The following is a 20,932-nucleotide window of genomic DNA, read 5'->3' on the forward strand; positions in this document are numbered from 1 at the left end:
ACATTTTTTCTTTTACGGACTTGTGGAAGAGTGGCAACACATTTAATAGGCTCTGCAGCAGCTCTCACCATGCTTTGCTTCAAGATTAGACCTTGGACATGCCGCTGTTAGGTGCTCTGACTGGGTGCAAGCACTCAGCTATATTCGAGACTTTTTATTGCAACAGACATTGTGGCTGTGTAGTTCAAGAACTGAATTCCCGAGGCAAGTACACATGTAGCCATGTACTATAATGCAGATAAATTACAAGACATCAGGCTTACAATTGACCTTGATGTCAAGAAGGTATGTGCTGTCTACTTCAGTTTAAGCACTATGTTTAGTCACATCAGGCAGTGCAGCTGCAAACTAGTAGATAGTGAACTAGTTACTTGTGACAACGTAGTGTTCAGTAGTTTTTATATACGTAATTTACACTAATATATTCCTGTTTGCAGGTGCACCTTCAATTTGGCTAAGGTAGAGTCACGACTGCTTGCCATAAAGCCCCCACACTGCGTGACCAGGCTGCCACGACACTGAAAGATCGTGGCCACTGGAAGGCATCAGAGTGGAGGCAATGGATATTATTCTATGCACTCCCTTGCCTTCACGGTATCCTGCACCCCGAATATTGGAGGCACTTATCGAAGCTCTCGGAGGCAATACACATCCTTCTTCGTGAAGATTAGACCCTTGTGATATCGACAAAGCAGGTAATTTTGATGTAACTTTAAAAGTCGTTCCCCCGCCACGGTGGTCTAGTGGTTATGGCGCTCGGCTGCTGACCCGAAGGTCGCGGGATCGAATCCCGGCCGCGGCGGCTACATTTTCGATGGAGGCGGAAATGTTTGAGGCCCGTGTACTTAGATTTAGGTGCACGTTAAAGAACCCCAGGTGGTCGAAATTTCCGGAGCCCTCCACTCCGTCGTCTCTCATAATCATATGGTGGTTTTGGGACGTTAAACCCCAGATATTATTATTAAAAGTCGTAAATGTTGCATTGACTTTGGAAGAGCTGGGGAATTATTTTGTGGCATGTTCAGTGACTGAATGGAATGAAACGTCACGCGAGAACGAGAGGTAGCAAACAGCCAATAGGTGAAAGGCGAGTGTCCTGGAAGAATGTATTACATCTTGGTCGTCTCCTGAAGAAATTTAGAAATGTATTCAATGCATGCGTAAATATAGAATTATGATAACTGAATATCAATATTGGAGGGCATTGTTTTTCAAAACTCAAAGCTAAAGAACGTGATGACTAACAATTTGTGTTAATGGTTGATATGGTGCCATGTGGTGTTGGAATATCACAAGACATTCGGTGGGAGCACTACTGCAATTTTCGCAAACCGTTGGTATGGGACTGGAGTGTGCCAGACACAAAGCCGGCTAATTTGACTCTGCGGCCCAAGCACTTTTGTTTCAATCCGATCCAAGTCGTCTGGAAACCTTTTTGTGTCTGTTCTATTGAAGGGAATGGTGTCTTCATTCATTCTCTGCTCGTTCTTTGCCAAAATTATTGAAAGCACTGCTGTTTCCGGTGTTATTCCTACGTCTGACCATCACAGGTTTGACCAATCCCGTGTGGCACAATGTTTGCTCCCTTGTGTTCTCTCATGACGTTTTGTTCTTTTCTATCACAGAAAGTGTGCGAAACGTCTCTCCTGATATCTGATAGTGCACCTTTGAACTTGGATAAACCGTAGTTATGCAAAGCCCCAAGTTGGCAAAATTGTAATTTTTTTACCCGGTAGTATCCTTCAAAGTTTACAGCACAGCTTGCATGTGTAAAGCATAATAATTAAGATGGATTGCAAAACATGTTCACTAAATTCAAGAGAGTTGCTTGTTGGGCTAGTTGGAACGTGGGTACACTCGAAAAAAGCCACTAAAACATCGAAAAAGTGAAAACTGAGATGCAGAAGCAGAGAGAATGACACACAGTGGGCTACAAACAACTGACATTTAATATCCACAAAATGCCTCCTCCTAAGTCCGTACAGAGCATGCGCAAAAGCACCCTTATAGTGATTTGCACAGATAAGAGAGACAGGGAATATAAGACAGGTAGGGTGCTTTTGCGCTTGCTCTGTACAAATTTGGTGGAGGCACTTTTTCGAAATTAAATGTCAGTTGTTAGTAGCCAGCTCTGTGTCACTGTCTCGGCCTCTCAGTTATTCTCTTTTTGATGTTTTAGTGGCTTTCTTCGAAGGTTGACTAAGCCCAATGGAACTTTTGTCAGTGAAGAATAATGTTCGAGCTTTCATCATATTTGCCTGGTTTTGAGGTGTTGCTTTCATTTTCAGAGGCACTCCTGGGCAATTTCGTATCCCGTTGCGAGGCACTGTACGGCACATCGTTCATGACATTCAACGTGCACGCCTTGCAGCATCTGGGGAATTGTGCACGCTCACTTGGACCACTTTGGGCACATTCTGCCTTCGTATTTGAAGGTGGAAATGGAGGCATAGTGCGCCTGGTGTCTGCTGCACATGGCCTACCGCAGCAGATCACTGAGCGTGTGATAATGACTCAAAAACTACATCAACTTCTAGACAGTTCCCTTCTATCGTCATCTGAAAAAGAAAAGTGCAAAGCGCTCATAGGATACACACCACTCAAAAATGCTCTAAACGTCTGCAGTGTGACTTTGCTGGGCAAGGGCAAAGAGCGAGGTCTCAGTGCTAACGAGCGAGAGAAACTTCTGCATTCCTGCGGCATCTCCTTAACGCAGGCAATGGAGTACGAACGTTTCGTCATGAAAAAGCAAGTGTTCCACAGCACTACCTACCAGAGAGCGTCAAAATCGGACACTACGTTTGTCAAAACTGACAGTGGTTCATATAAGCGCATCGAACACATACTGTTTTTTAAAGAAGTGGACCTATGTGCTCTTTTCTGCAGGCCACTCATCATTGCCGACACAGCTGCAGTGCCTCCTCATGTTAAAGAATGTTTCTTATCGCCAGACAGAGATTTAGAGTTGTTGCTTCCCAGGCAAGTGATTGATAGTTGTCTTTATATAAATTTAGCAAATGAAGAGAAGACGTTCATTTGCGACTTGCCAAACAAAATTGAAAGAGATTGAAAAACTGAATATGGGGGGGGTGTAAGTACAACCTTTGTCTGTAAAGTTTCGAGAATGCTTTATTTTCTTCTTTAGAAATGATTCCCCAAAACTAATATTGGTCCATATGTGTAGCGCCATCTTTTCAGGATAACCTGAGCTGTTTATGTTAATTGCTGTGATAGCTGCTAGATGGCACTACATGTAGAAAAATACATTGTCACTAGTTGTCTGCGCGTTCTGCTGTGAGTTAATGTGGAGAGATGGACGTCCACCTCGAACAGCGTGTGAAGCTTGGAAAGAAGCCACACAGACACATGAGCTCCTTTGTGATGCTTGCAGCAACGAGACATTATCATGGGCGCGAGTTTTCGAGTGGCACAAGAGGTTCATTTCGGGGATAACGTCATTGGAAGATGACACAAGGCAGGGGTGCTCTGCAACCTCACGGAATGAAAACAATGTGGCTCGGATCAGGGAGATCGTACAGCAAGACTGCACCATTACAGTGCAGTCAGGTGCTATCATTACATCTGCTATTATTACATCTGTCATTACATCTGCTATCAGATGCTCTTGCATAAGATTGTAACTATGTACACACTTTCAAGAATAGTTGACATTCAGCATTCTTCTCTCTGTATATTTGTCTAGTGGCAGAGGCATGGCTCGGAGGCTTTCAATTAATTTGAGGCCTGGGCATATGCTGCCTTCATTTATTCTGTCACCTAAAAATTTACCTTTTTCCAGACAAGCGTTTCTCGGGATTAAATGAGTCCTGCTTTTTGTGCCCTTCTATGCATGGTATGCAAACTTTTGTCATGCTGCACCTTGTCAGTGCCTCAAACAAAGATGTTCTTAACATAAATGTGGACTCCTGGAATGGTCTTCTATGCTCATCACCAGTGTCTTTTGAAAGACCTCATAAGCAGAAGATATACTGACGTGTAATCTCAAGGATCGATAGTGTCCTATAGGAGTGGTGAACCTGTCCAATGGGAGTGGTGATCATGATCCGTTGTGTATTTTTGTTGAGACATATCGTCATGAAAACTGAAGTTGGCATACAGCCTCGAAAAAGAAAATTGTGCGCCTGACCACCCACTTTCTGTGTCATTGCGGGTAGGCATTGAGTAGTGGTCACGTAATGTACTTTTGTTTACTTCTGTGAGTTTTTACCAGGGCCAAAGTAATTCACTATTTGATGGGTTCTTCTATCTTTGTGATGATGGACGCCTTCTCTATGCGTGCCAGTTCATTGTGTAGTGGTTTCTTAAGAGCGAGAGGTACTTTCTGAGCAGGTTGTTGAACTGGAATAACATTTGGTCACAGAACCATCTTGTATTTTCTTTGTGCACAGCCCATTCTATGAAAGCGATGCACAAATTATACTTTGGCACCTATGTTTCCACTTCGTCTGGCAGAGTGGATGTTGACAGGGACAGTGCCGAAGTTTATGCATGTATTCAAGCCAGTGAGTGCCTGACATGTTTTCAATACGGTGAAGAAAAGGTTTTCTCTCACTGCACCGTTCACCTGCAGCGCTTGGGTGTTGATACTGCAGTGCTTAATCTCAGGCCAGAATTTTCATCTGGGAATTATGCTTCCACCTTAGCTGCAGGTGGGAGTAGCAATCTTGTTTAAATAGCTGCTTAATACCTTTGCACTGTAATGCTGAAAGTTCTGCCAATGATTAGAAAACAGATAACATATATTTTTGTGGGGATAGTGCCCACATGGTTTCTTTTTTTCTTGAACTGTAAACTTCCTGCTGGTATATTGCAGAGAATGCTCAATAACCTGTGCTTGTGCCTACTTTTTGTGATGTTGAAATAACTGTTCTTCTTTACATAATACTAGCACATCTTTCTTTGTACGTTTTATATTACTGCAATTTTATAATTATATTTCCAGTTGTGCATTCAAGGTGTCTTTAGTGTGCTATATTGTATAATATTCACTGGGATGAACAGTGTCTCAATGCCTACTGCTGCCTACGGCTTTGCTCTGAAGCCAGCAATAACCTCAGATACATAAAAAAAATAAATGCAAGTGGCTGTGATGAGACCAAATAGTCCTGTTCAAGTTGTCTGTGAAATCAGACTGTGGGGACAAGAATTAATTAGACTTCACTGTAACGGGTAAATGTTACAAAGTGGAACACATCTGCTTCTTCTGAAATCATGTCTGGAACTGCAAGAGTTAAGGAAAAGAGGATGGAATAGAGTGAAATACACAATCGTTAAGGCTGTTCAGCTGCTCCATTATTTGAGCGTTCTGCTTCAGATAAAATATTTGACACTGGAAAAATGTCCTTTTTTGTTAACCTGTTTTGAATTCTCTAAGTTCTGTTCCAAAATCAAAATACATTTGCTGCGAGAGTTTGCGCAGATGTTTCACCCCTGGTTGGGAAATTTTAAATAAATGTTTGATTTGCTGCATGAACCATTATACAGCTGTGTGTTAAATGTTGAATAAATACTGGTGAGAAAATTTCACTGCAACAAACTGGTTGTTGGCTTATTAACTGAGTTTGCCAAGTAAACAAAGTTTCTTGTCGGCTTACTTAAGAGCCTATTAACCACTGTGGAGTCAAAGCAAAGATGAGAACATTTTGAGAAATGTATCTCTGCTTTGTCATCATAGAACTGTGTATACTTAAGTATGATGAAAGCAGATGGAAAGGGCACTATGAGAACATTGAACTCAATCAGAGTAAGTGAACTGTTTGGGAAACATGAAGTGCAAGAAGATTGGCTTAATAATGAAGCATTGACTTTTCATGGCTACTGCTACACTTGCCTGCTGGTTGGCAATTAGTACCGCACCTACCTATCTCAGTTTCTCGCACAAAAATGCGTAAACGTGATCACAGTTGCACATTTAGAACATTCCGATAAAGAGCGTTCATGCTACCACCGCATTATAGGGAAGTTTGACCAGTGAGATTTCTGTTGCACTTCAGGCAATCTATCTTACGAAAATTTGTTGTTAATTGGAAATATGTTTATGCTTATATTTATACTTAGTACCAAGTTCTAATAAGCATAATTCAGCTGTTTCCCTTGAAGGAATCAATGATGCTTTTCGGAATTCATTTGGAATCTACGTTGTCACTGGTATGCAGCTAGCTCTGTTTTCCAAGATCATTTCACATTACATTTCATGAGCAGCATTATTCACGCCATTGCTTACTTTATGACGTTGCAGTGCTGCGGCTCATACATACATACTTGACATTGCATTCCTCCCCTCTCGTAATGCTACTAGAGCACATGAGGCTTGCAAAATATTCTGGCACAAACCACCTGCATTATTTGTGTAAGAAGCAACAAAAAACACCATACATATTTTGTGCAGCAGCCATTATGGTCAACTGAACGTATTGTTGCATTCCGTCATTTGCCTTGGTTGCTTAGGCTCATGCATGTTCACCATGCAATTTCAAAGCCGTTGTGAACCTCCAAATGTTCAGGTGGGCCCATGAAGTTCTTTGCTTTCGCACTCTACTTTAGTGCCTAAATCTACTGTCCCTCCTAAGACAATTTCGGAAAAAAGGATGGGCGCTTCTGCACCTCATAAGGGTTACATTTCCTTGATTACCTTTACGTGACTATTTAGGCCAGGTACAGTGGGCCCATAGTTACTGCAGCCATGCCGAAGTCGGTAGATGTAGCAAAAAAATGCATGCTCTCCATTTAATAAACCAATAATCATTGTGTATTGGAACTGCAATGGAATTGTTGCCCTCTAATTGCTTGATAGAAATTGACATAAAGATGTCTTATGAGGTGATCATAGCAGAGGACACACAGGCCGAAATATGACATGTATGAGTGCTGCGGGGATTCAATTGCTCTGTGCCACAAAGCCCAAATATTCATGATACCACTTTGAGAAAAATACTACTTGTTCGTATTTATGCTTGCTTATAAAGTTAGCTCACTCAAAAGCTACTTTTGATAACTGTTAACAAAGTGATTACTTCAGGTTGTTGCAGTTAATTGCAGTTGTAGAAGTAAGGAAAACATTTCTTTAAACTCCAAGTGAATAGATGTGGTCATTTGTTTAGTCTTAGTTGGTATACTCAAATCAATATATTCTTGTCGAGTTGCAAAACTTGGATTAACTATTAATAATTTAAGAATTAGCAGTAATGTTGAGCCTATGGTATACTGGTTCATGCATGCAATAACACTATATAGTTGTCATTTAACACAACACAGTTTATTGTTTCCTGTGAATCTACATAAAAACTTACGAAAAGTGCCCACAACACGTGCAAGCACTGCAGCAAGTATGATGCACGTCAGTTAATTGTTATCCAGCAAACACAATTTTTCATGACCAATTTGTTCGCTGCTTTGCAGTGCATGCCTGTACATATTACAGCCTATAAATATATGTATATATATATATACATAGATATATATATTATATATATATATATTATATAATATTATATATATATATATATATATATATATATATATATATAGATCTATATATATATTATATTCCTACATCACCCTGCAGTCCTTCACATCAAACCCATATATATTGCTTTAAAATTTCTAGTATCACCACCATGGTGGGCCACAGCTTCCCAACTCTGCTCACTGCTTCCCAGCATTATCACAGTGGCAGGGGAGCCTCCCATGATTGTACACTATCTAGCCGCAACTCTCCACCACCACCCAGCATCCTGTCCGCTTCAAACACCTTCTGTACACCATGCCACCCAGTATGTGCTGGCATATGCACAATTGCCAGTATAACCACTATTCCACCCAGTACATGCTGGCATATATCCACCATGGTTTCCAGTATGCCACTATGCCACCCAGTACGTGCTGGCATATCCACCACGGTTTCCAGTATGTCCATTATGCCACCCAGTACATGCCGGTATATCCACCATAATTTCCAGTATAGCCACTATTATTTCCACTATGCCCACTATTCTTTCCAGTATCCACTATGGCAGTTTTTCCAATAGGGAATGCACACAAAAGATCTCCGATGGTTAGTGAGAGCGACAGAATGTATACCAAGTGTAGGAAACAATAAAGAGGAGTGCAGAATAGTTTATGGGGGTAATCAAGCTGACATATTTGCAAGCATTAAATGTAATGAGCTCACTCAATTCAGGGTAAATTGCAGATCACTGGGAGAGGCCTTTGCCCTGCAGTGGACAATGATGGCGGACTATCGCAATACCCTATAACAGTGAAGTAATTTGTGTAATGTGGAAGGCACCATTTTTGCCACTTTGTATTGCGTTAATTTGTGAAAGCTTCGGACGTGTGAGAGAATTTTTCTGGTGTACCAGTGCGTCAAGGTGAACATAAAGAAAAACAATGGTGGTTTCTCTCTTTTTAGTGTTGCGAAACTCGCATAAAGTTTGGGGCTCTTAGTGAAACTTTTACCTGTAATTACAGTGTGATACATATTCATGAGTCCAGTGCAAGAATATTCGTACGTGTGGGATCAGCTGACTATAAAGTGGAGGTGTAGTAAGTGCACTTGACATGTTTATAAGTAGGAAAGTGGCATGCATGTTACTAAGAGAAGAGTTGTTTTGAAGATTTGTGCCCACGTTCTTAGAATTTTAAGACAAGCTTGTCTACTGCTCATTGCGAAGGCAACTTTTAGGTTACAAAAAGAAACGTTCATTATGAATGTTCATAGGCCAGTTAGTGTAACCATATCTAGCATTGTGAGCAGCATTGTTTTTAAATGCCATCGAGTTGGAGTGCACTCCTGGTGGTGGTATGATTTTGTAAATGTCACTTGGACACATTCCTTGCAAGCACCATAATGTTTAGGACATATCACAATAACATCCATGCATGTTGCACATGGGTGGCATAATTGTTCTTTTGCTGTCCACTTTGTCTCCACTACATTTAATTGGCCTGTTAGCCATCATGATGTCATCATAAGAAATCTAAGTTACAAGGTTTGTTCCAAACCAAGGTTCACAATCGATTTTATATGCGTCAAGTGGATTTGAGGGATTCTCTTCAAACTATATGCATTTGCATATGATGACGCTGTGACGTTTGACGGAATTCATCTGAACAAGTGGCAAAAGACGGCCCAGTTCACACATGCTTCAAAGAAGGCATTGAAAGCTCAAACATGGGCGAGGAGAAAGGTGGCTTGCCCTCGTGCTTTCTTTGTCCTGTGCTTGCACGTTTAGATCCTACTTTAAGACAATTTCTGTGATAACTGAAGAGATAAAGATGCAATAAGTCACATGTGTATATTTTAAAATGAATCATGTATGTGTTTTACGCATATATTTGTAGATGAATAGTTTTTGTTGCAAGATTAATCTGTTGTTTCACTGGTGTGACTTTTCTATTGTTGTTATGTGGTTTGCTCAAAAAGAGGCCATGTACGAGAAGTTCTATAAGCAATAAAATGCATTTACAACACACCTTGAACTTGTATACTTCAAGCGCTGTTCACCACTTTGTCTTGCCAGGGAACTTGACCGTCTGTGACGAAGTGGTGCGCCAGTTTGTCTCGCACTTGCTTCGCATACCTGCAAGGCATAATGCCCTCATTTAACGCAGCAGGATCATGATGGAGGACACACACTGCAAGAGAAGCACGCTAACCTTCCAAACCCAACATATAGTTGGAGTTTAGTGCCGTAACCATGACACTATACTGCCAATGTCTGCCTAGCTTTTGATGTAATAATGAGCGTTACCTTTCTTGTGCGTTTTCTATGGTATCTTCACAGTTTGTGGTGGAATGCATTTTTGCTGATTAGCACAACTTTCGAAATGTCAACTTCTATTTATGTCAAAGCTCGGCAGCTGTTCCCTTTCAAACAAAGCCACTGTTGTACACTTTTCGGAGCACTGTTACCCTATACATGTGTTTCTCATTTTACTAGACGTTCACTGCTCAGCAACGGATAGAATGGAGAAGAAATGAAATGCCTTCACTACAATACGTCCACTTTGGTACCCCACATATTGGGCGAGAAAGAAGGATTCCAAAAAGGATGTGTGTTCAGCAATGACATGAGAAACTCCATGCAAACAAGGAATTGCTTTGTTACACATCCAAACGTTACAATGAGTGTGGATTACAACGAAATCATTTTCTTTAGCCATTGTGTGTACATTTCACAAAATTCCTTCAGTGCATACATTTAATAGTAATGCAGACATTCATTACACTGACATGCAACCATAGGCATGCACAAGTGGGGGGCAAGGGAGGCGCCTTCTCCCACTAATCATCTCAGGGGGACGACAAGTCTGCCCCACACCTTCACTCAGTCGCACCTGTGTCATCATTAAAAATACAAGGTTATGGCCAAGGCCGTTTTTGCTGCTAATAGTGGTCGAGGACCACTGATGTTGCATTCCAAGAGTTGTTTGCTTCCTATTTTACCCCCCGGAAGCTGGGGCCCACAGGCAGGATGTTGTGGGAAGCACGTCATTGCTACATTTTCATTTTTGTATCCGCAGTCGGTGGGGTGGTAGTGCGGTGATACCTGCGCCCCCAAATGGGGGGAAGATGGCGCATGGCTGTGCATGCTATTTCAGAACGAAGTTGTGGTCTACGTTCTCCCATTGTTTCTTTGGTAACATACATCATCTAAAAAAGGATAGCAGGGGAATCTTAAGGGCTCGTTTTTCTTTGTTAGACACAGCACTAATTAGATCTGACACACAAGAAAGCTAAGGAAAGTATACAGGATGTTGTTGTAGTAATTACGATGTAAATGTGAAGCAAGGCAAAGTAGACGTAAGCATAACTTGCCTCTGGCAGGGACCAAACCTGTGCCCATAAATGTCCTTTAAAGTATGCTGGTGGGTAACTGCCACTGTAGCTCAGTTGGTAGAACACAGGATGCGACATTGGAACGTCGTAGGTTCACCCTGCCAGAGGCAAGTTATTTTTCACCACTGTACTTTCTTCACATTTACATTGTAATTGCTACCGACATCCCCTACGCTTTCCTTGGCTTTCTAGTCTGGTAGTTGTAATAAACTATCACTACTGAAACTTAAAATCTGAAGTAGTAAGAATTCACCAGTTTGTCAGCAACACGGACAAGTTGTCATACACGAAGTTTTCATTGTTGTACATGTTTTCTTTTAAAAAGTGCGTTTGAAAAACGTCAATGCAGAGCTGCACTTTTTCACGTGTGTTGACCTTGAGCTTGTACACAAAACCTACTGTCGGAGTACGGTTTCAGAGATAGTGCCATGTCCCATATGATAACACCAAATGAACATATCATATCACACATGTGTCAATTCTAAAGGCAGAGGTATGCGGTGCCACTGCATGGCATCAGTCAGCACATAGAATCAAAGCGTACCTCGCAGCATTGCAGCCAGTAGGTCTCGGTGGCAAGAGCGCTCCACCGACTGCTTCCTCGTCCCTCCAACTTCCAGGTGAAAGGCGGCCTTCCCAGTCCTCGCTGCCTGTGGAACCAGGCGGGCAATAGGCGGCAGAGGATGCGGCGGACTCTTTAGAAGAAAGTTGTGCAACACTATGCACGCTCCAATGTATGCCTTTATGTGCCTTCTTTCGCCTTAATGGGTCGTCGCAGCATCCTCCACCTTTGTGCCAGGATACCAAAGGTATTCTCAATGACGCGGCGTTGCCCTGGTCATTCTGTAATTGAAGACGCGGCGCTCGTGGGCCTTGCTGTCGTCGTCATGGAGTGCTGAAAAGGACAACACTGAGCACTGTAACAAAACAACCTGCACCAAGTCTTTCTTTCAAGTAGAGCTATCACTATTAATTACAAATGAAAAATGCGGTCAGCCATGCACTGTCTCAAGTTTGATCAAGTAAAGCTAACTTGCCATCATAGCGTTACTCTAGGGCACTTTAAAAGACCTCGATAAATCTCATTAGCTATTTAGATAGAGAAACAAATCAGCGAAACTCAAAAATGACGAGAGAAGAAGGCACATTCAAGCACACGCTGCCGCCAGTGTGTGTTTCAATGTGCCTTCCTTCTTTCTCACTGTATAGAGCTTTGCCGGTTTTTCCCGCATGTAAATATGAAGTTTGTAAATATGAATATGTAAATATGAAGTTTTCCAGGCCTCTGATGTATTATTGGCTATTGAAACATTTTTCTTGTTACTGTTCTGACAACGTCTCACGAGTAAGTACTGAAGGCTGACCACTAATGTGTTGTATTTGCACCTATGCATGTGACATTTTTGCACAACACCAAGGTATCCAATCAGGAGAGGAGTGTCTCGACAATTTTCCCCACAAATTGCAGTTTCTACATTTCTGCAGACAGCTCAAGTGTCACAATTTCATTGTAAGGTTAACCTGAGATGGCAACAGAATATGTGTATGTGTGTAAAAGCACAGTGCAAGCCCATTGTAGTTTCTTTTCACTTTACTACATGGCAGCATGCGGCCAATGACATTTACTGCTAAGAATTCCTAAACAAGTCAATTAGGCATATAGGATTTCTTTCTATAAAAATGTATGCCTTCCATATTACTGGTCATTGCGTGTCTGTTAATTGCATACTAACACTGAAAGGGCATGTGTGACCTACAGTACACTGCAACCTGCTTCCTTTTTGATGATGTTCCATAGAAAATGTGTGTTGGGCTTTCGAAATTTCTGGCATACCTTTCTGCCATAATGAGGATGTTTGTGTATGTATGGCATGGAGTACTTGTAACGTTAATCAGCTGAAGCTCTAGTGCGAACTTTTTGCGGGCTACAAGGAAACAAAATCGACGCAGAGAGAACAACATGGGGCAACTCTCTACGTTGACTTCATTTCCTTGTAGCGCACAAAATGCTTACACTATGTACAACCAACTGGCCCCTACCCTGGCTCTTCTGAACCTGTAGCCTGAGGGTTAGAGTTGGTGGTAGTTAAATTCTTCGAAATTATTCATAATTTGTTATGTAGATTTATATGAACAGAAACAAACACGTTTGGGGAAAGGGCCAGCAACTTACCCCCGCACAAACGCAAAATTTCGGCTGCACCCCTATTAATCAGATAAATGCACGTTTCAAAAGGCAAAGGCATTCTCTATGCCAAAATATATTATGTCTGTGTGCATCTGTTTCATTTTCCTTTCCGAGTGCAGACTAGAGTGCTTGTAATAAGCTTTGTTTTCCAGTGTGGCATCCTCAACCCTCCTCCTTTGTGCATGTTCGTAGTTATAAAATTCCATTCACTTATAACGACCATCATCCTTATTGTCCATAAGCAGCAGCTGAACATTCTATTGCAATTAATATGTGTATAAGCACTGCTGTAAGCCTGACAGCTTATGCTGCCTTTTACAAAAGAGCGAACACAGATATTGAGATCTTCAGCCACCTATGCTGCGTCGCAAGCCACACCGGCAGGGATTACAGTAGCATATTTCCTGCACAGCTCCTTTACATAAACTGAAAAGATCTAAGCATTTCATTCCTACACTCTTAACTTACTCCGTTTTGGGTAGGGCCGCATCATGTACTCCTTCAGCGGGAAGGCCTCATCACCAACGAAGAAATATGGGAGAGGACCCTCGCTGCCAACAGGACTCATTGGCGGCAAGCCCAGTGCCCCCACCAAAACATTCTTTTGAAGAGTGGAGCGAGAGAAAATCCCGCCATCACTCTCGCTTCCAGGGTGCCCAAATTCCACGTATATGAACCTGGGTGAAAAATAGTGTTTCACTAAGACTTTGAATCAAGTATGTAACCAAAGGCCACGAATACTCAGTGCACTGAAACCAGCTGTTTCTACGAAGAATGTATTTTGGGAACGAACCATCATTGCATACAATAATCACTCATTGTTAGTTGAGTGGTGTGCAAGAGAAAAAAACACTATTCTTCTTTTGCGCACCATCGATCTCCAGTGAGTTACCAAATCGCCTAGCAGTCCGTCCTTCTGAAGGGTGGATTGCTGTGTACCCTTGTGCTGTGCTGTGTACACTCGTGTACACATGGCCATGGCAAGTTATACACGTCACACACTTTGTTGCATATCACTTGCCACTTTGTGAGAGTCTCTAAAGTAATGAAAATGCAAACACTAATTGCAAACTAACTGCGATAGCTTAAAATGTTGATCCAAGCACACATTGCAAAGTGAAAACCCAGAATCACCTGTATTGGGCATCACACACAGCAAGCAGCGACTTGCTGAAGGACCGTTTGTAATTGAAGTCCACGGACCCGGAGTTAGCAGGGCACTTATGGTCACGTGCTTTCCGTCAATTGCTCCAAGGCAGTGAGGGATATTCCACCTCTCGTGAAACCCCTGTGATATCTGCAGCAATAGAGGAAATCAAATGCTCTATATAAAGTGGCGAATGCTTTAAAATTTACATTCGGTTGCCTCAAATACTAAAACCACTCCCCGACATGCATACATACTGTGCTCTTGCATTTGTAGCCAAAAGTGAGTCTCTCTCGACTAATACCTTCAGGGGACTTCAACGTCAATATGAACATTGTAATTATGACAGAGATTACGACACTCATACTACGCCGAAGAGGTTGCATGACAGTTCATAATGAACTCTGACAGGCAGCCTGTAATTGCTACTGAAGTGGAATATTTATTTCAAAACATATAACTTATTCAGTGCGAATGAACATAAAACCACAGGTGTTATTAATCTGGAATAGCGACCATCCTCATGTGTTCCAGTGTGTTGAGAGGGCCAGGGTTAGGAGGCGCAAAACGGAATTGCATGATTCCCAGTTGAGTTGACATACATTTTATCATTTCAGTGAAGCAGTGTTTCTAGTGTTTTGCCACGGCGTAGTTCAGTTAACCTAGGCTGATGGGGCTTGCAATGCATTTTTACATGCATACACATTCATTCTAATCTTATTTCACACATCAGCTATGTGAAAAAATGTGGAAAACGTTAAGAGCAAATCTCACGTCACACACTCCTCTGATGACTGGGTTACCTTTAAGTAGTGTTGGATCAAGTTTTCCAGTAAAGCTGCTATTGTCTGTGGACAGCCTTCACTATGAACACTTGAGAACTTGTCTGATGAATGCGCACACAAATTGCTCAAATAGCCGTTTCATGTCTTAAGGAACAATCTATTACGCAGTGCCTGAAGGTAGTGTCGTGAAGCCTGTGCCTATTTGGTAATGTCCTAACTACATTTTAATTACGCCACACAAAGCAGTACAAGCAAGCAATGTGTCTTGTTTGGCTGCTACAAGCCTGCTGGAAAAACAAGCATGGCATACCTTCATCCACTCATCTGCCGTTGAAGGGTGCTGGAGGTACAGTGGCTCGAGTACAAGCCAAATGGCCTGAGTAACCTCCGGCACTATAGAGCTGACTGTGGACCTTCCTGCAAGAAAGTTAAAGGCCACGTCCCTCTGCGTCTCGCCTGTGGCCAGAAACCTGTCAAGGCAATAAGATACAGCATTAAGGAAATCAATACACTGAAATTGGCATGTGTTAGGTGCACTGCTCAGCCCTTATGATGGCAATCCTTTCTGAGATAGCATTCTTTATTAAGTCAGGTACCTTCACAAATTATTTCACTTTACATGTGACTGGTGACTTAACATTTACTACTTTCTCAGCGCACTGCTTGCGCGTTCTGCAAGCAGCTGCATATGCAGTGAATATTCCTGTGTGTACTACTATGAAACAAGTGCTTCACTTATATCACGTATAAATACATGCGTGCTTCAGTTATACACATTTTGTGGAATCGTAAGCATATATCAGACTCTTCAGGGATCAGTGTATGCGCTCACATTCCTAGTAAAGTTCAAAAAGGGCTTCCAACACATGCTCGTAGCAATGTGCAAGGGATGCATTTCTGAAAAGTTGTAGCTGCAAGGTGAATCTATTTCTTGCGACACACATCGCTCTAGACTATTGTTTAAAATAACTCTTACACGGTGCACTGCTGCCTACAATACGTTGCGTCACTGCCAATTTAACAGAACACAAGCATTGATGTAGCAAGGGGGGGTTAAACTCTCCCCATGTTTTTTTTTTAAATTTCTCATGTGTACATGTGCAAGCACGCGCAGACACACACGCACACACATACATAAAGGGTGGGTGGTTGAACGCCCTCCCGCCCCCATTTTGAAAAATATTTCTGGCATAGGTATTCTTTGAGTGCCTCAAGCAGGAAAGTGATTTGTCGTGAATTTAATGCCTGCATCCTTGCACACGCTACCTTCATTGTAGTGACTATCTGCTTCAAATGATTCCTGTTATAATAGGCAATTGCGCGTTACATAGTATCTGCACGTCAGGAAAACAGAAAATGGGAACTGAAAGGTTCACAACTGGTATGTGCACACTTTCTCTAGGTCCACACTAAAAGGACGAACATCATGCCTTTGTGTAGCGCATGATAACATTTTCTGGCGCTTTACGCGCGGAAATCACGTACTGAGTATGCGGAAAGCCAAAATGGAGGGTTTCGAAAATTTAGACCACCTGGGATTCTTGAGCGTACAAGGTGCTCCAAAAGTTAAACGGAACACGCGAGCTGTGGTCAAGCTATGCAAAAGTGAATGTCAGCACGCTCCATCAGAGAAGCGGTTCTTCATTTTTATGCGGAAATGTGCCAGACGATAGTGCCATCATTTCCGTATACAAAATAATGAACCACTTCTCTGATGGAGCGCGCTGGCATTCACTTTTGCGTAGCTTGACTACATCTCGCGTGCTCCGTTTAACTTTTGGAGCCCCTGTACGTGCGCTGACAACGCGCTAACATGTCCCTCTAGCATTTGGCCTCCACCTAAGTGCGATCGCTGCTGCCGGGATCGAATCCGCGACCTTCGGGTCAACAGCTGACCACCGTAACGACTGCACCACCGAGGTCACCTACGTCAAACATGCACTAACACCTCATTGCACTCAAGTAAACTTGCTTACAAGTGAACTGCATCCACAAGTCGCAGCATATTATTCTTCAGACCACAAGCTCTTACCTAATTGTCATGGCCAGGCGATCGTGCGCCGAAATTGCAGGCCGGTAGTTAGTGTCTTGCTTCGAGATGGCGGGACGCAGCAGCTCTAGCAATGTGTCAAAAGTTCTTGGCGGCATTCGCAGGAAGCTAAACATCATCAAAAAAAGAGAAAATGGATTACGCACTAGCTTACAGGGACGCAACACAACGAGAAACTTACTCTCGGAAATATTCTTCGTCGTGCGAGCGCAGGTCGGGAAGCAGGCGGCTTGCGTGGCCAGCAACCTCTCGCGAGCGAAGGGACGGTCGCACCCACCACCGCCTCTTCTTCTTTGAAGGCTTCCGCTCTGCCAGCGCTGACACGATGGCTGAGCACATCAGCACAGTGACGATCTCTTCTTCTTCACTGGAATCGTAGTCCATGACGCCCAAAGAAAACAATAAACCCGGCGCGCTCAGTTGGCGGCGATCAGCTGACTGGCGGCGGTCTCCAAAGTTCTCGCTGATAACGAGATCCTGACGTGACTCTCTGGGTTTGCGACTTCCGGTCGCTCGCATGCAGCCTCTGCCGGTGTGAACATCGGTCGCTTTCAGTCGCTTTTTGGTCGCCAGTCGCAAACGGTCGCGCGACCGGTGCTAGTCGCCGGTGTGAACGAGCCTTAAGGAATCCTCGGAGCTTTTCTTATACTGAGGCTGGTGAATTTTAGCTCGAATCTTTGTAATGGATTGGGCCCCACTATGTGCGCAGCTGAAAGGGTCTGACGCGCGGTGCAATTCTACACTTCTGCCATGTAGTTTCAGGCCTGTTATCGTGGCTAGCTGCCCTAAATGACGGCTGGAGAAGGCTTTTAGAAAGCGCCTTCCAGCCCTGACGTGGCTGTGTGCTGAAATACATGTCTGCCACGCAGAATAAATTGTTGGATTCTGGCTCGACGCCCAATTTTCCTCTGGTTGTTGATTAAGGACACGCGAGTTTTTAGGGGCGAAGCTCCTTATAGCATCACCTGGTCGGTCGTCGCTCCATCCAGCGTTCCCCCGCAGTCGCGTCTCCCGTATCATTCAATAGATGGCGCTGTCCCATAGAGATGCATGCAAACTGCAGTTGGGTGACGATATACTAGATGGCGCTGTCCCATAGAGGTGTGTGCAATATGGTGGTTGGGTGAATGTACGCTAGATGGCGTTATAGGTGCCGCTGCTCTCAGATTGGCTGCTGCACCCGTTATCTCTCATTCTCCTTGATCGTCGCCGTACGTGGAGGGGTGCGCTTGCCGGATCGTGCTGCTTGGCGAACCATGGACGACGAGGAGCGCCGGGCGCGGAAGGCCGCAGCGTCTCGTGCTCGTCGGCAGGATCCCGAGATGCGAGCACGAGAGGCTGCCGCCTCGCGCCGCGCGCGCTTGGCGGCGGCTTCGCGGGCGCGCACCGCCTCGAGATCCGCCTGGCGCGGCGCTCACTTGGCGGCAGCCTCTCGATCATGAGAGGCTCGCTTGCTTCGCGCTCGCTTGGCGGCAGCCAGGCAGATCACGAGACGGTGCGCGCGAAGGACGCCGCTGCGAAACGGGCTCAACGAGAAGCGGATCCCGAAACCATGAATGCTTCAGGAGCTTCGCCCAAGCTCTTCATCATTCACCCGTGGATATGTTGTAATTTTTTTTTACTCTTGGCATGGTACTCGGCGTTTTATGGGGGCACTTCACGGTACGCGCTCACACCTGAGGACGGACACCAATTGCTGCTGGAGCCAACAGAATAAGAGATCCACCGATTGGTATTTCCGTTCGAGTAGAGCTTGTGGCGCAGCTTCTGCGACTAGTATTTGCTGAAAGTATGCGTTGAATCTTCGTATGTTTCAGAAAATGACTAGCGACTGCACTCTTTTTCACACAAAACACCTTAACCTTATTTGAAACTCTTGAAGAGTATTAGAATGAGTCACTATGGTGATGTTACTGTCACTAGAAATGCCATCTAATTGCTGCCCTGGTCACGGGCCCGCTAATGATCCGAAGGTCGGCTTCACAAACGCAGGCTGGGTTTAGTTAAGAGTGGTAACGGTTGTCATCCAGACAGCAGATTCGTGTTGATTATAGCAGCCAGAGATTTCCGACAGCTCTGAATAAACAACCCAATTCACAAGGGGTGTGCGAACATTCGAAAATTTTGAACAAAATATTGAATAGCGTTATTCGATTCGGTACTCGAATCGAATAGTACATATTCGAAATAGCGAATATTTTTCGAATAGTGTTCGAATAATCATCACTGACGGGAGAACCCCAAAACAACGATACTGTGGAACAGCTAAAGGCAATTTTTCTTCTTTTAATTCCTAAATTACCAATATACACGCAGCCCCAACTTTTACGAGACTACCGATTCTATATTGATTACCGGACAAAGGGCTTTTTTTCCGAAGGCTCCCCTCTTACTCAGATTTTGCAATTCTGCAGCTGCGTCGCATTATTCAGTTCCTGTCTTAATCTCGTAATAACATATGGTCGGTACTACGGCTGCATTCCGTTTCATGAACAACAGATGCAAGAGTTGTGTTTACGTACATTGTTCTTGTAGATACAGCTTTCAACACTGACCTTTACATGCTTTCGTGGCCGAGGCTCATGTTGTCATGGCAGGTTTGTCTGTTTCATTTTACCTGTATCCATGGTGCGAGGTTCAAAATTGCTTAGTGTTTATGTGTAAATTTTATTTAAAAGCAGGCGAGAAATAATCGCCTTGATTGCTGTAGTCACTGCTGTATTTAAACCTACAGTTACAAAGTATTTGGAAGACTCTGGTATCTGCTGCATACAAGCTTAACTCAGTTTTCATGTTTGTGATATTTTGCGCCAGTAAAAAGTAACCGCAATGTTCTCTGGTAAACTTTGTGAATATTTTGCTCAAATAAAATGTTGTAGAATTCCAGGAATGTTTTGAAAATGGTTGTCTTGCTATTCGAAAACTATTCGAAGAGTACTCGATTAGTATTCGTATTTGATTCGGTGTCATCACTATTCGACTCGGTTCCAAAATTCACAATTCGCACACCCCTACACTTCACCCATTTAGCGCCCTTAACAGACGGTCGGAAGGTGGTTCTCAGTAAAAGGCACCTACTGTTCTCTTCGGTTCAGTACTTTATACGTACGTGCGAAGCATTTTAGTGCGAAACTTCTTACATAGTTATTCCAAAACAGCGCACAAACGGGACGCGAAAAAACTCCACTAAAGTGCAGTGTGGTTCTTTCATGTCCCGTTTGTGCTCTGTTTTGGAATAACTATGTGTACGTACCAACATTCCCGCTTTGCCACCGCATTGAATCTTCTTGCCTCCAGCCCATTCGATCCTGATGGCGAGGAGGGAGGGAGAGGGGTAGGCGGGGCAGATTGGCAGGCTCGCGTTCCTATGAAAACAAGGTATGTGGACAAAGCGTAAAAAAACGATGACTGATACCTCTGTCATAGGAATCGGTATAACACGAAGGTGAAACGTGTCATCAGAGAAGTAGTTTATTGTTTTTAGTGCATTGGTATATGAGACTTCGTACAATGTATGTTGTTGTTTGGCAGATATAGCACGGCTTGATGTGGACGCAATCACGTTGACGCCTAGTGGCATGTCTCCGTACCGACGACTAACGCACATGACCATACGAGGACATCGTATATGGTGAATGCCACGCAAATTTGGCATCAACAAGCACATAACACACACGGATATTCCATGTGCATTCTTTTAAAGCGTCGTGAAACGCGTAGAGAAAGGCTGCGCGCGTCGTGTCTTCGCTCTAGCCCGGCCGTGTATTTGCACAGGGCGAGCGCGGAACGCGTTGCGGCAGCCAGGCGAGCATCTGAGAGCTATTTTTCGATATGGATGGATGCTGTGAGCGAGGCATGGGCTAAAGCCACCACCTCGCGGTGTGTTAAAGCGTTGACGAAA

General features: G+C 43.5%; 1 protein-coding gene and 1 pseudogene across 1 annotated transcript in view; one reads left to right on the forward strand and one right to left on the reverse strand.

The window, feature by feature from the left end:
* LOC119405813 (uncharacterized) overlaps positions 1-3,078 on the forward strand; it is a 7,146-nt gene extending 4,068 nt beyond the window's left edge. The window contains exons 3-4 of the mRNA XM_037672640.1: positions 672-695; positions 2,289-3,078. Coding sequence (XP_037528568.1) covers positions 672-695; positions 2,289-3,070 — 806 coding nt within the window. The 3' untranslated portion in view covers positions 3,071-3,078. The remainder of the gene's footprint in view (positions 1-671; positions 696-2,288) is intronic.
* Positions 3,079-11,676: 8,598 nt separating this feature from the next.
* LOC119404366 (uncharacterized) lies at positions 11,677-17,653 on the reverse strand (annotated as a pseudogene).
* Between the last annotated feature and the right edge of the window lie 3,279 nt (positions 17,654-20,932).

This window comes from Rhipicephalus sanguineus, chromosome 9 (genome assembly GCF_013339695.2).
Source record: "Rhipicephalus sanguineus isolate Rsan-2018 chromosome 9, BIME_Rsan_1.4, whole genome shotgun sequence".
In the NCBI taxonomy this organism is placed as follows: Eukaryota; Metazoa; Arthropoda; class Arachnida; order Ixodida; family Ixodidae; genus Rhipicephalus; species Rhipicephalus sanguineus.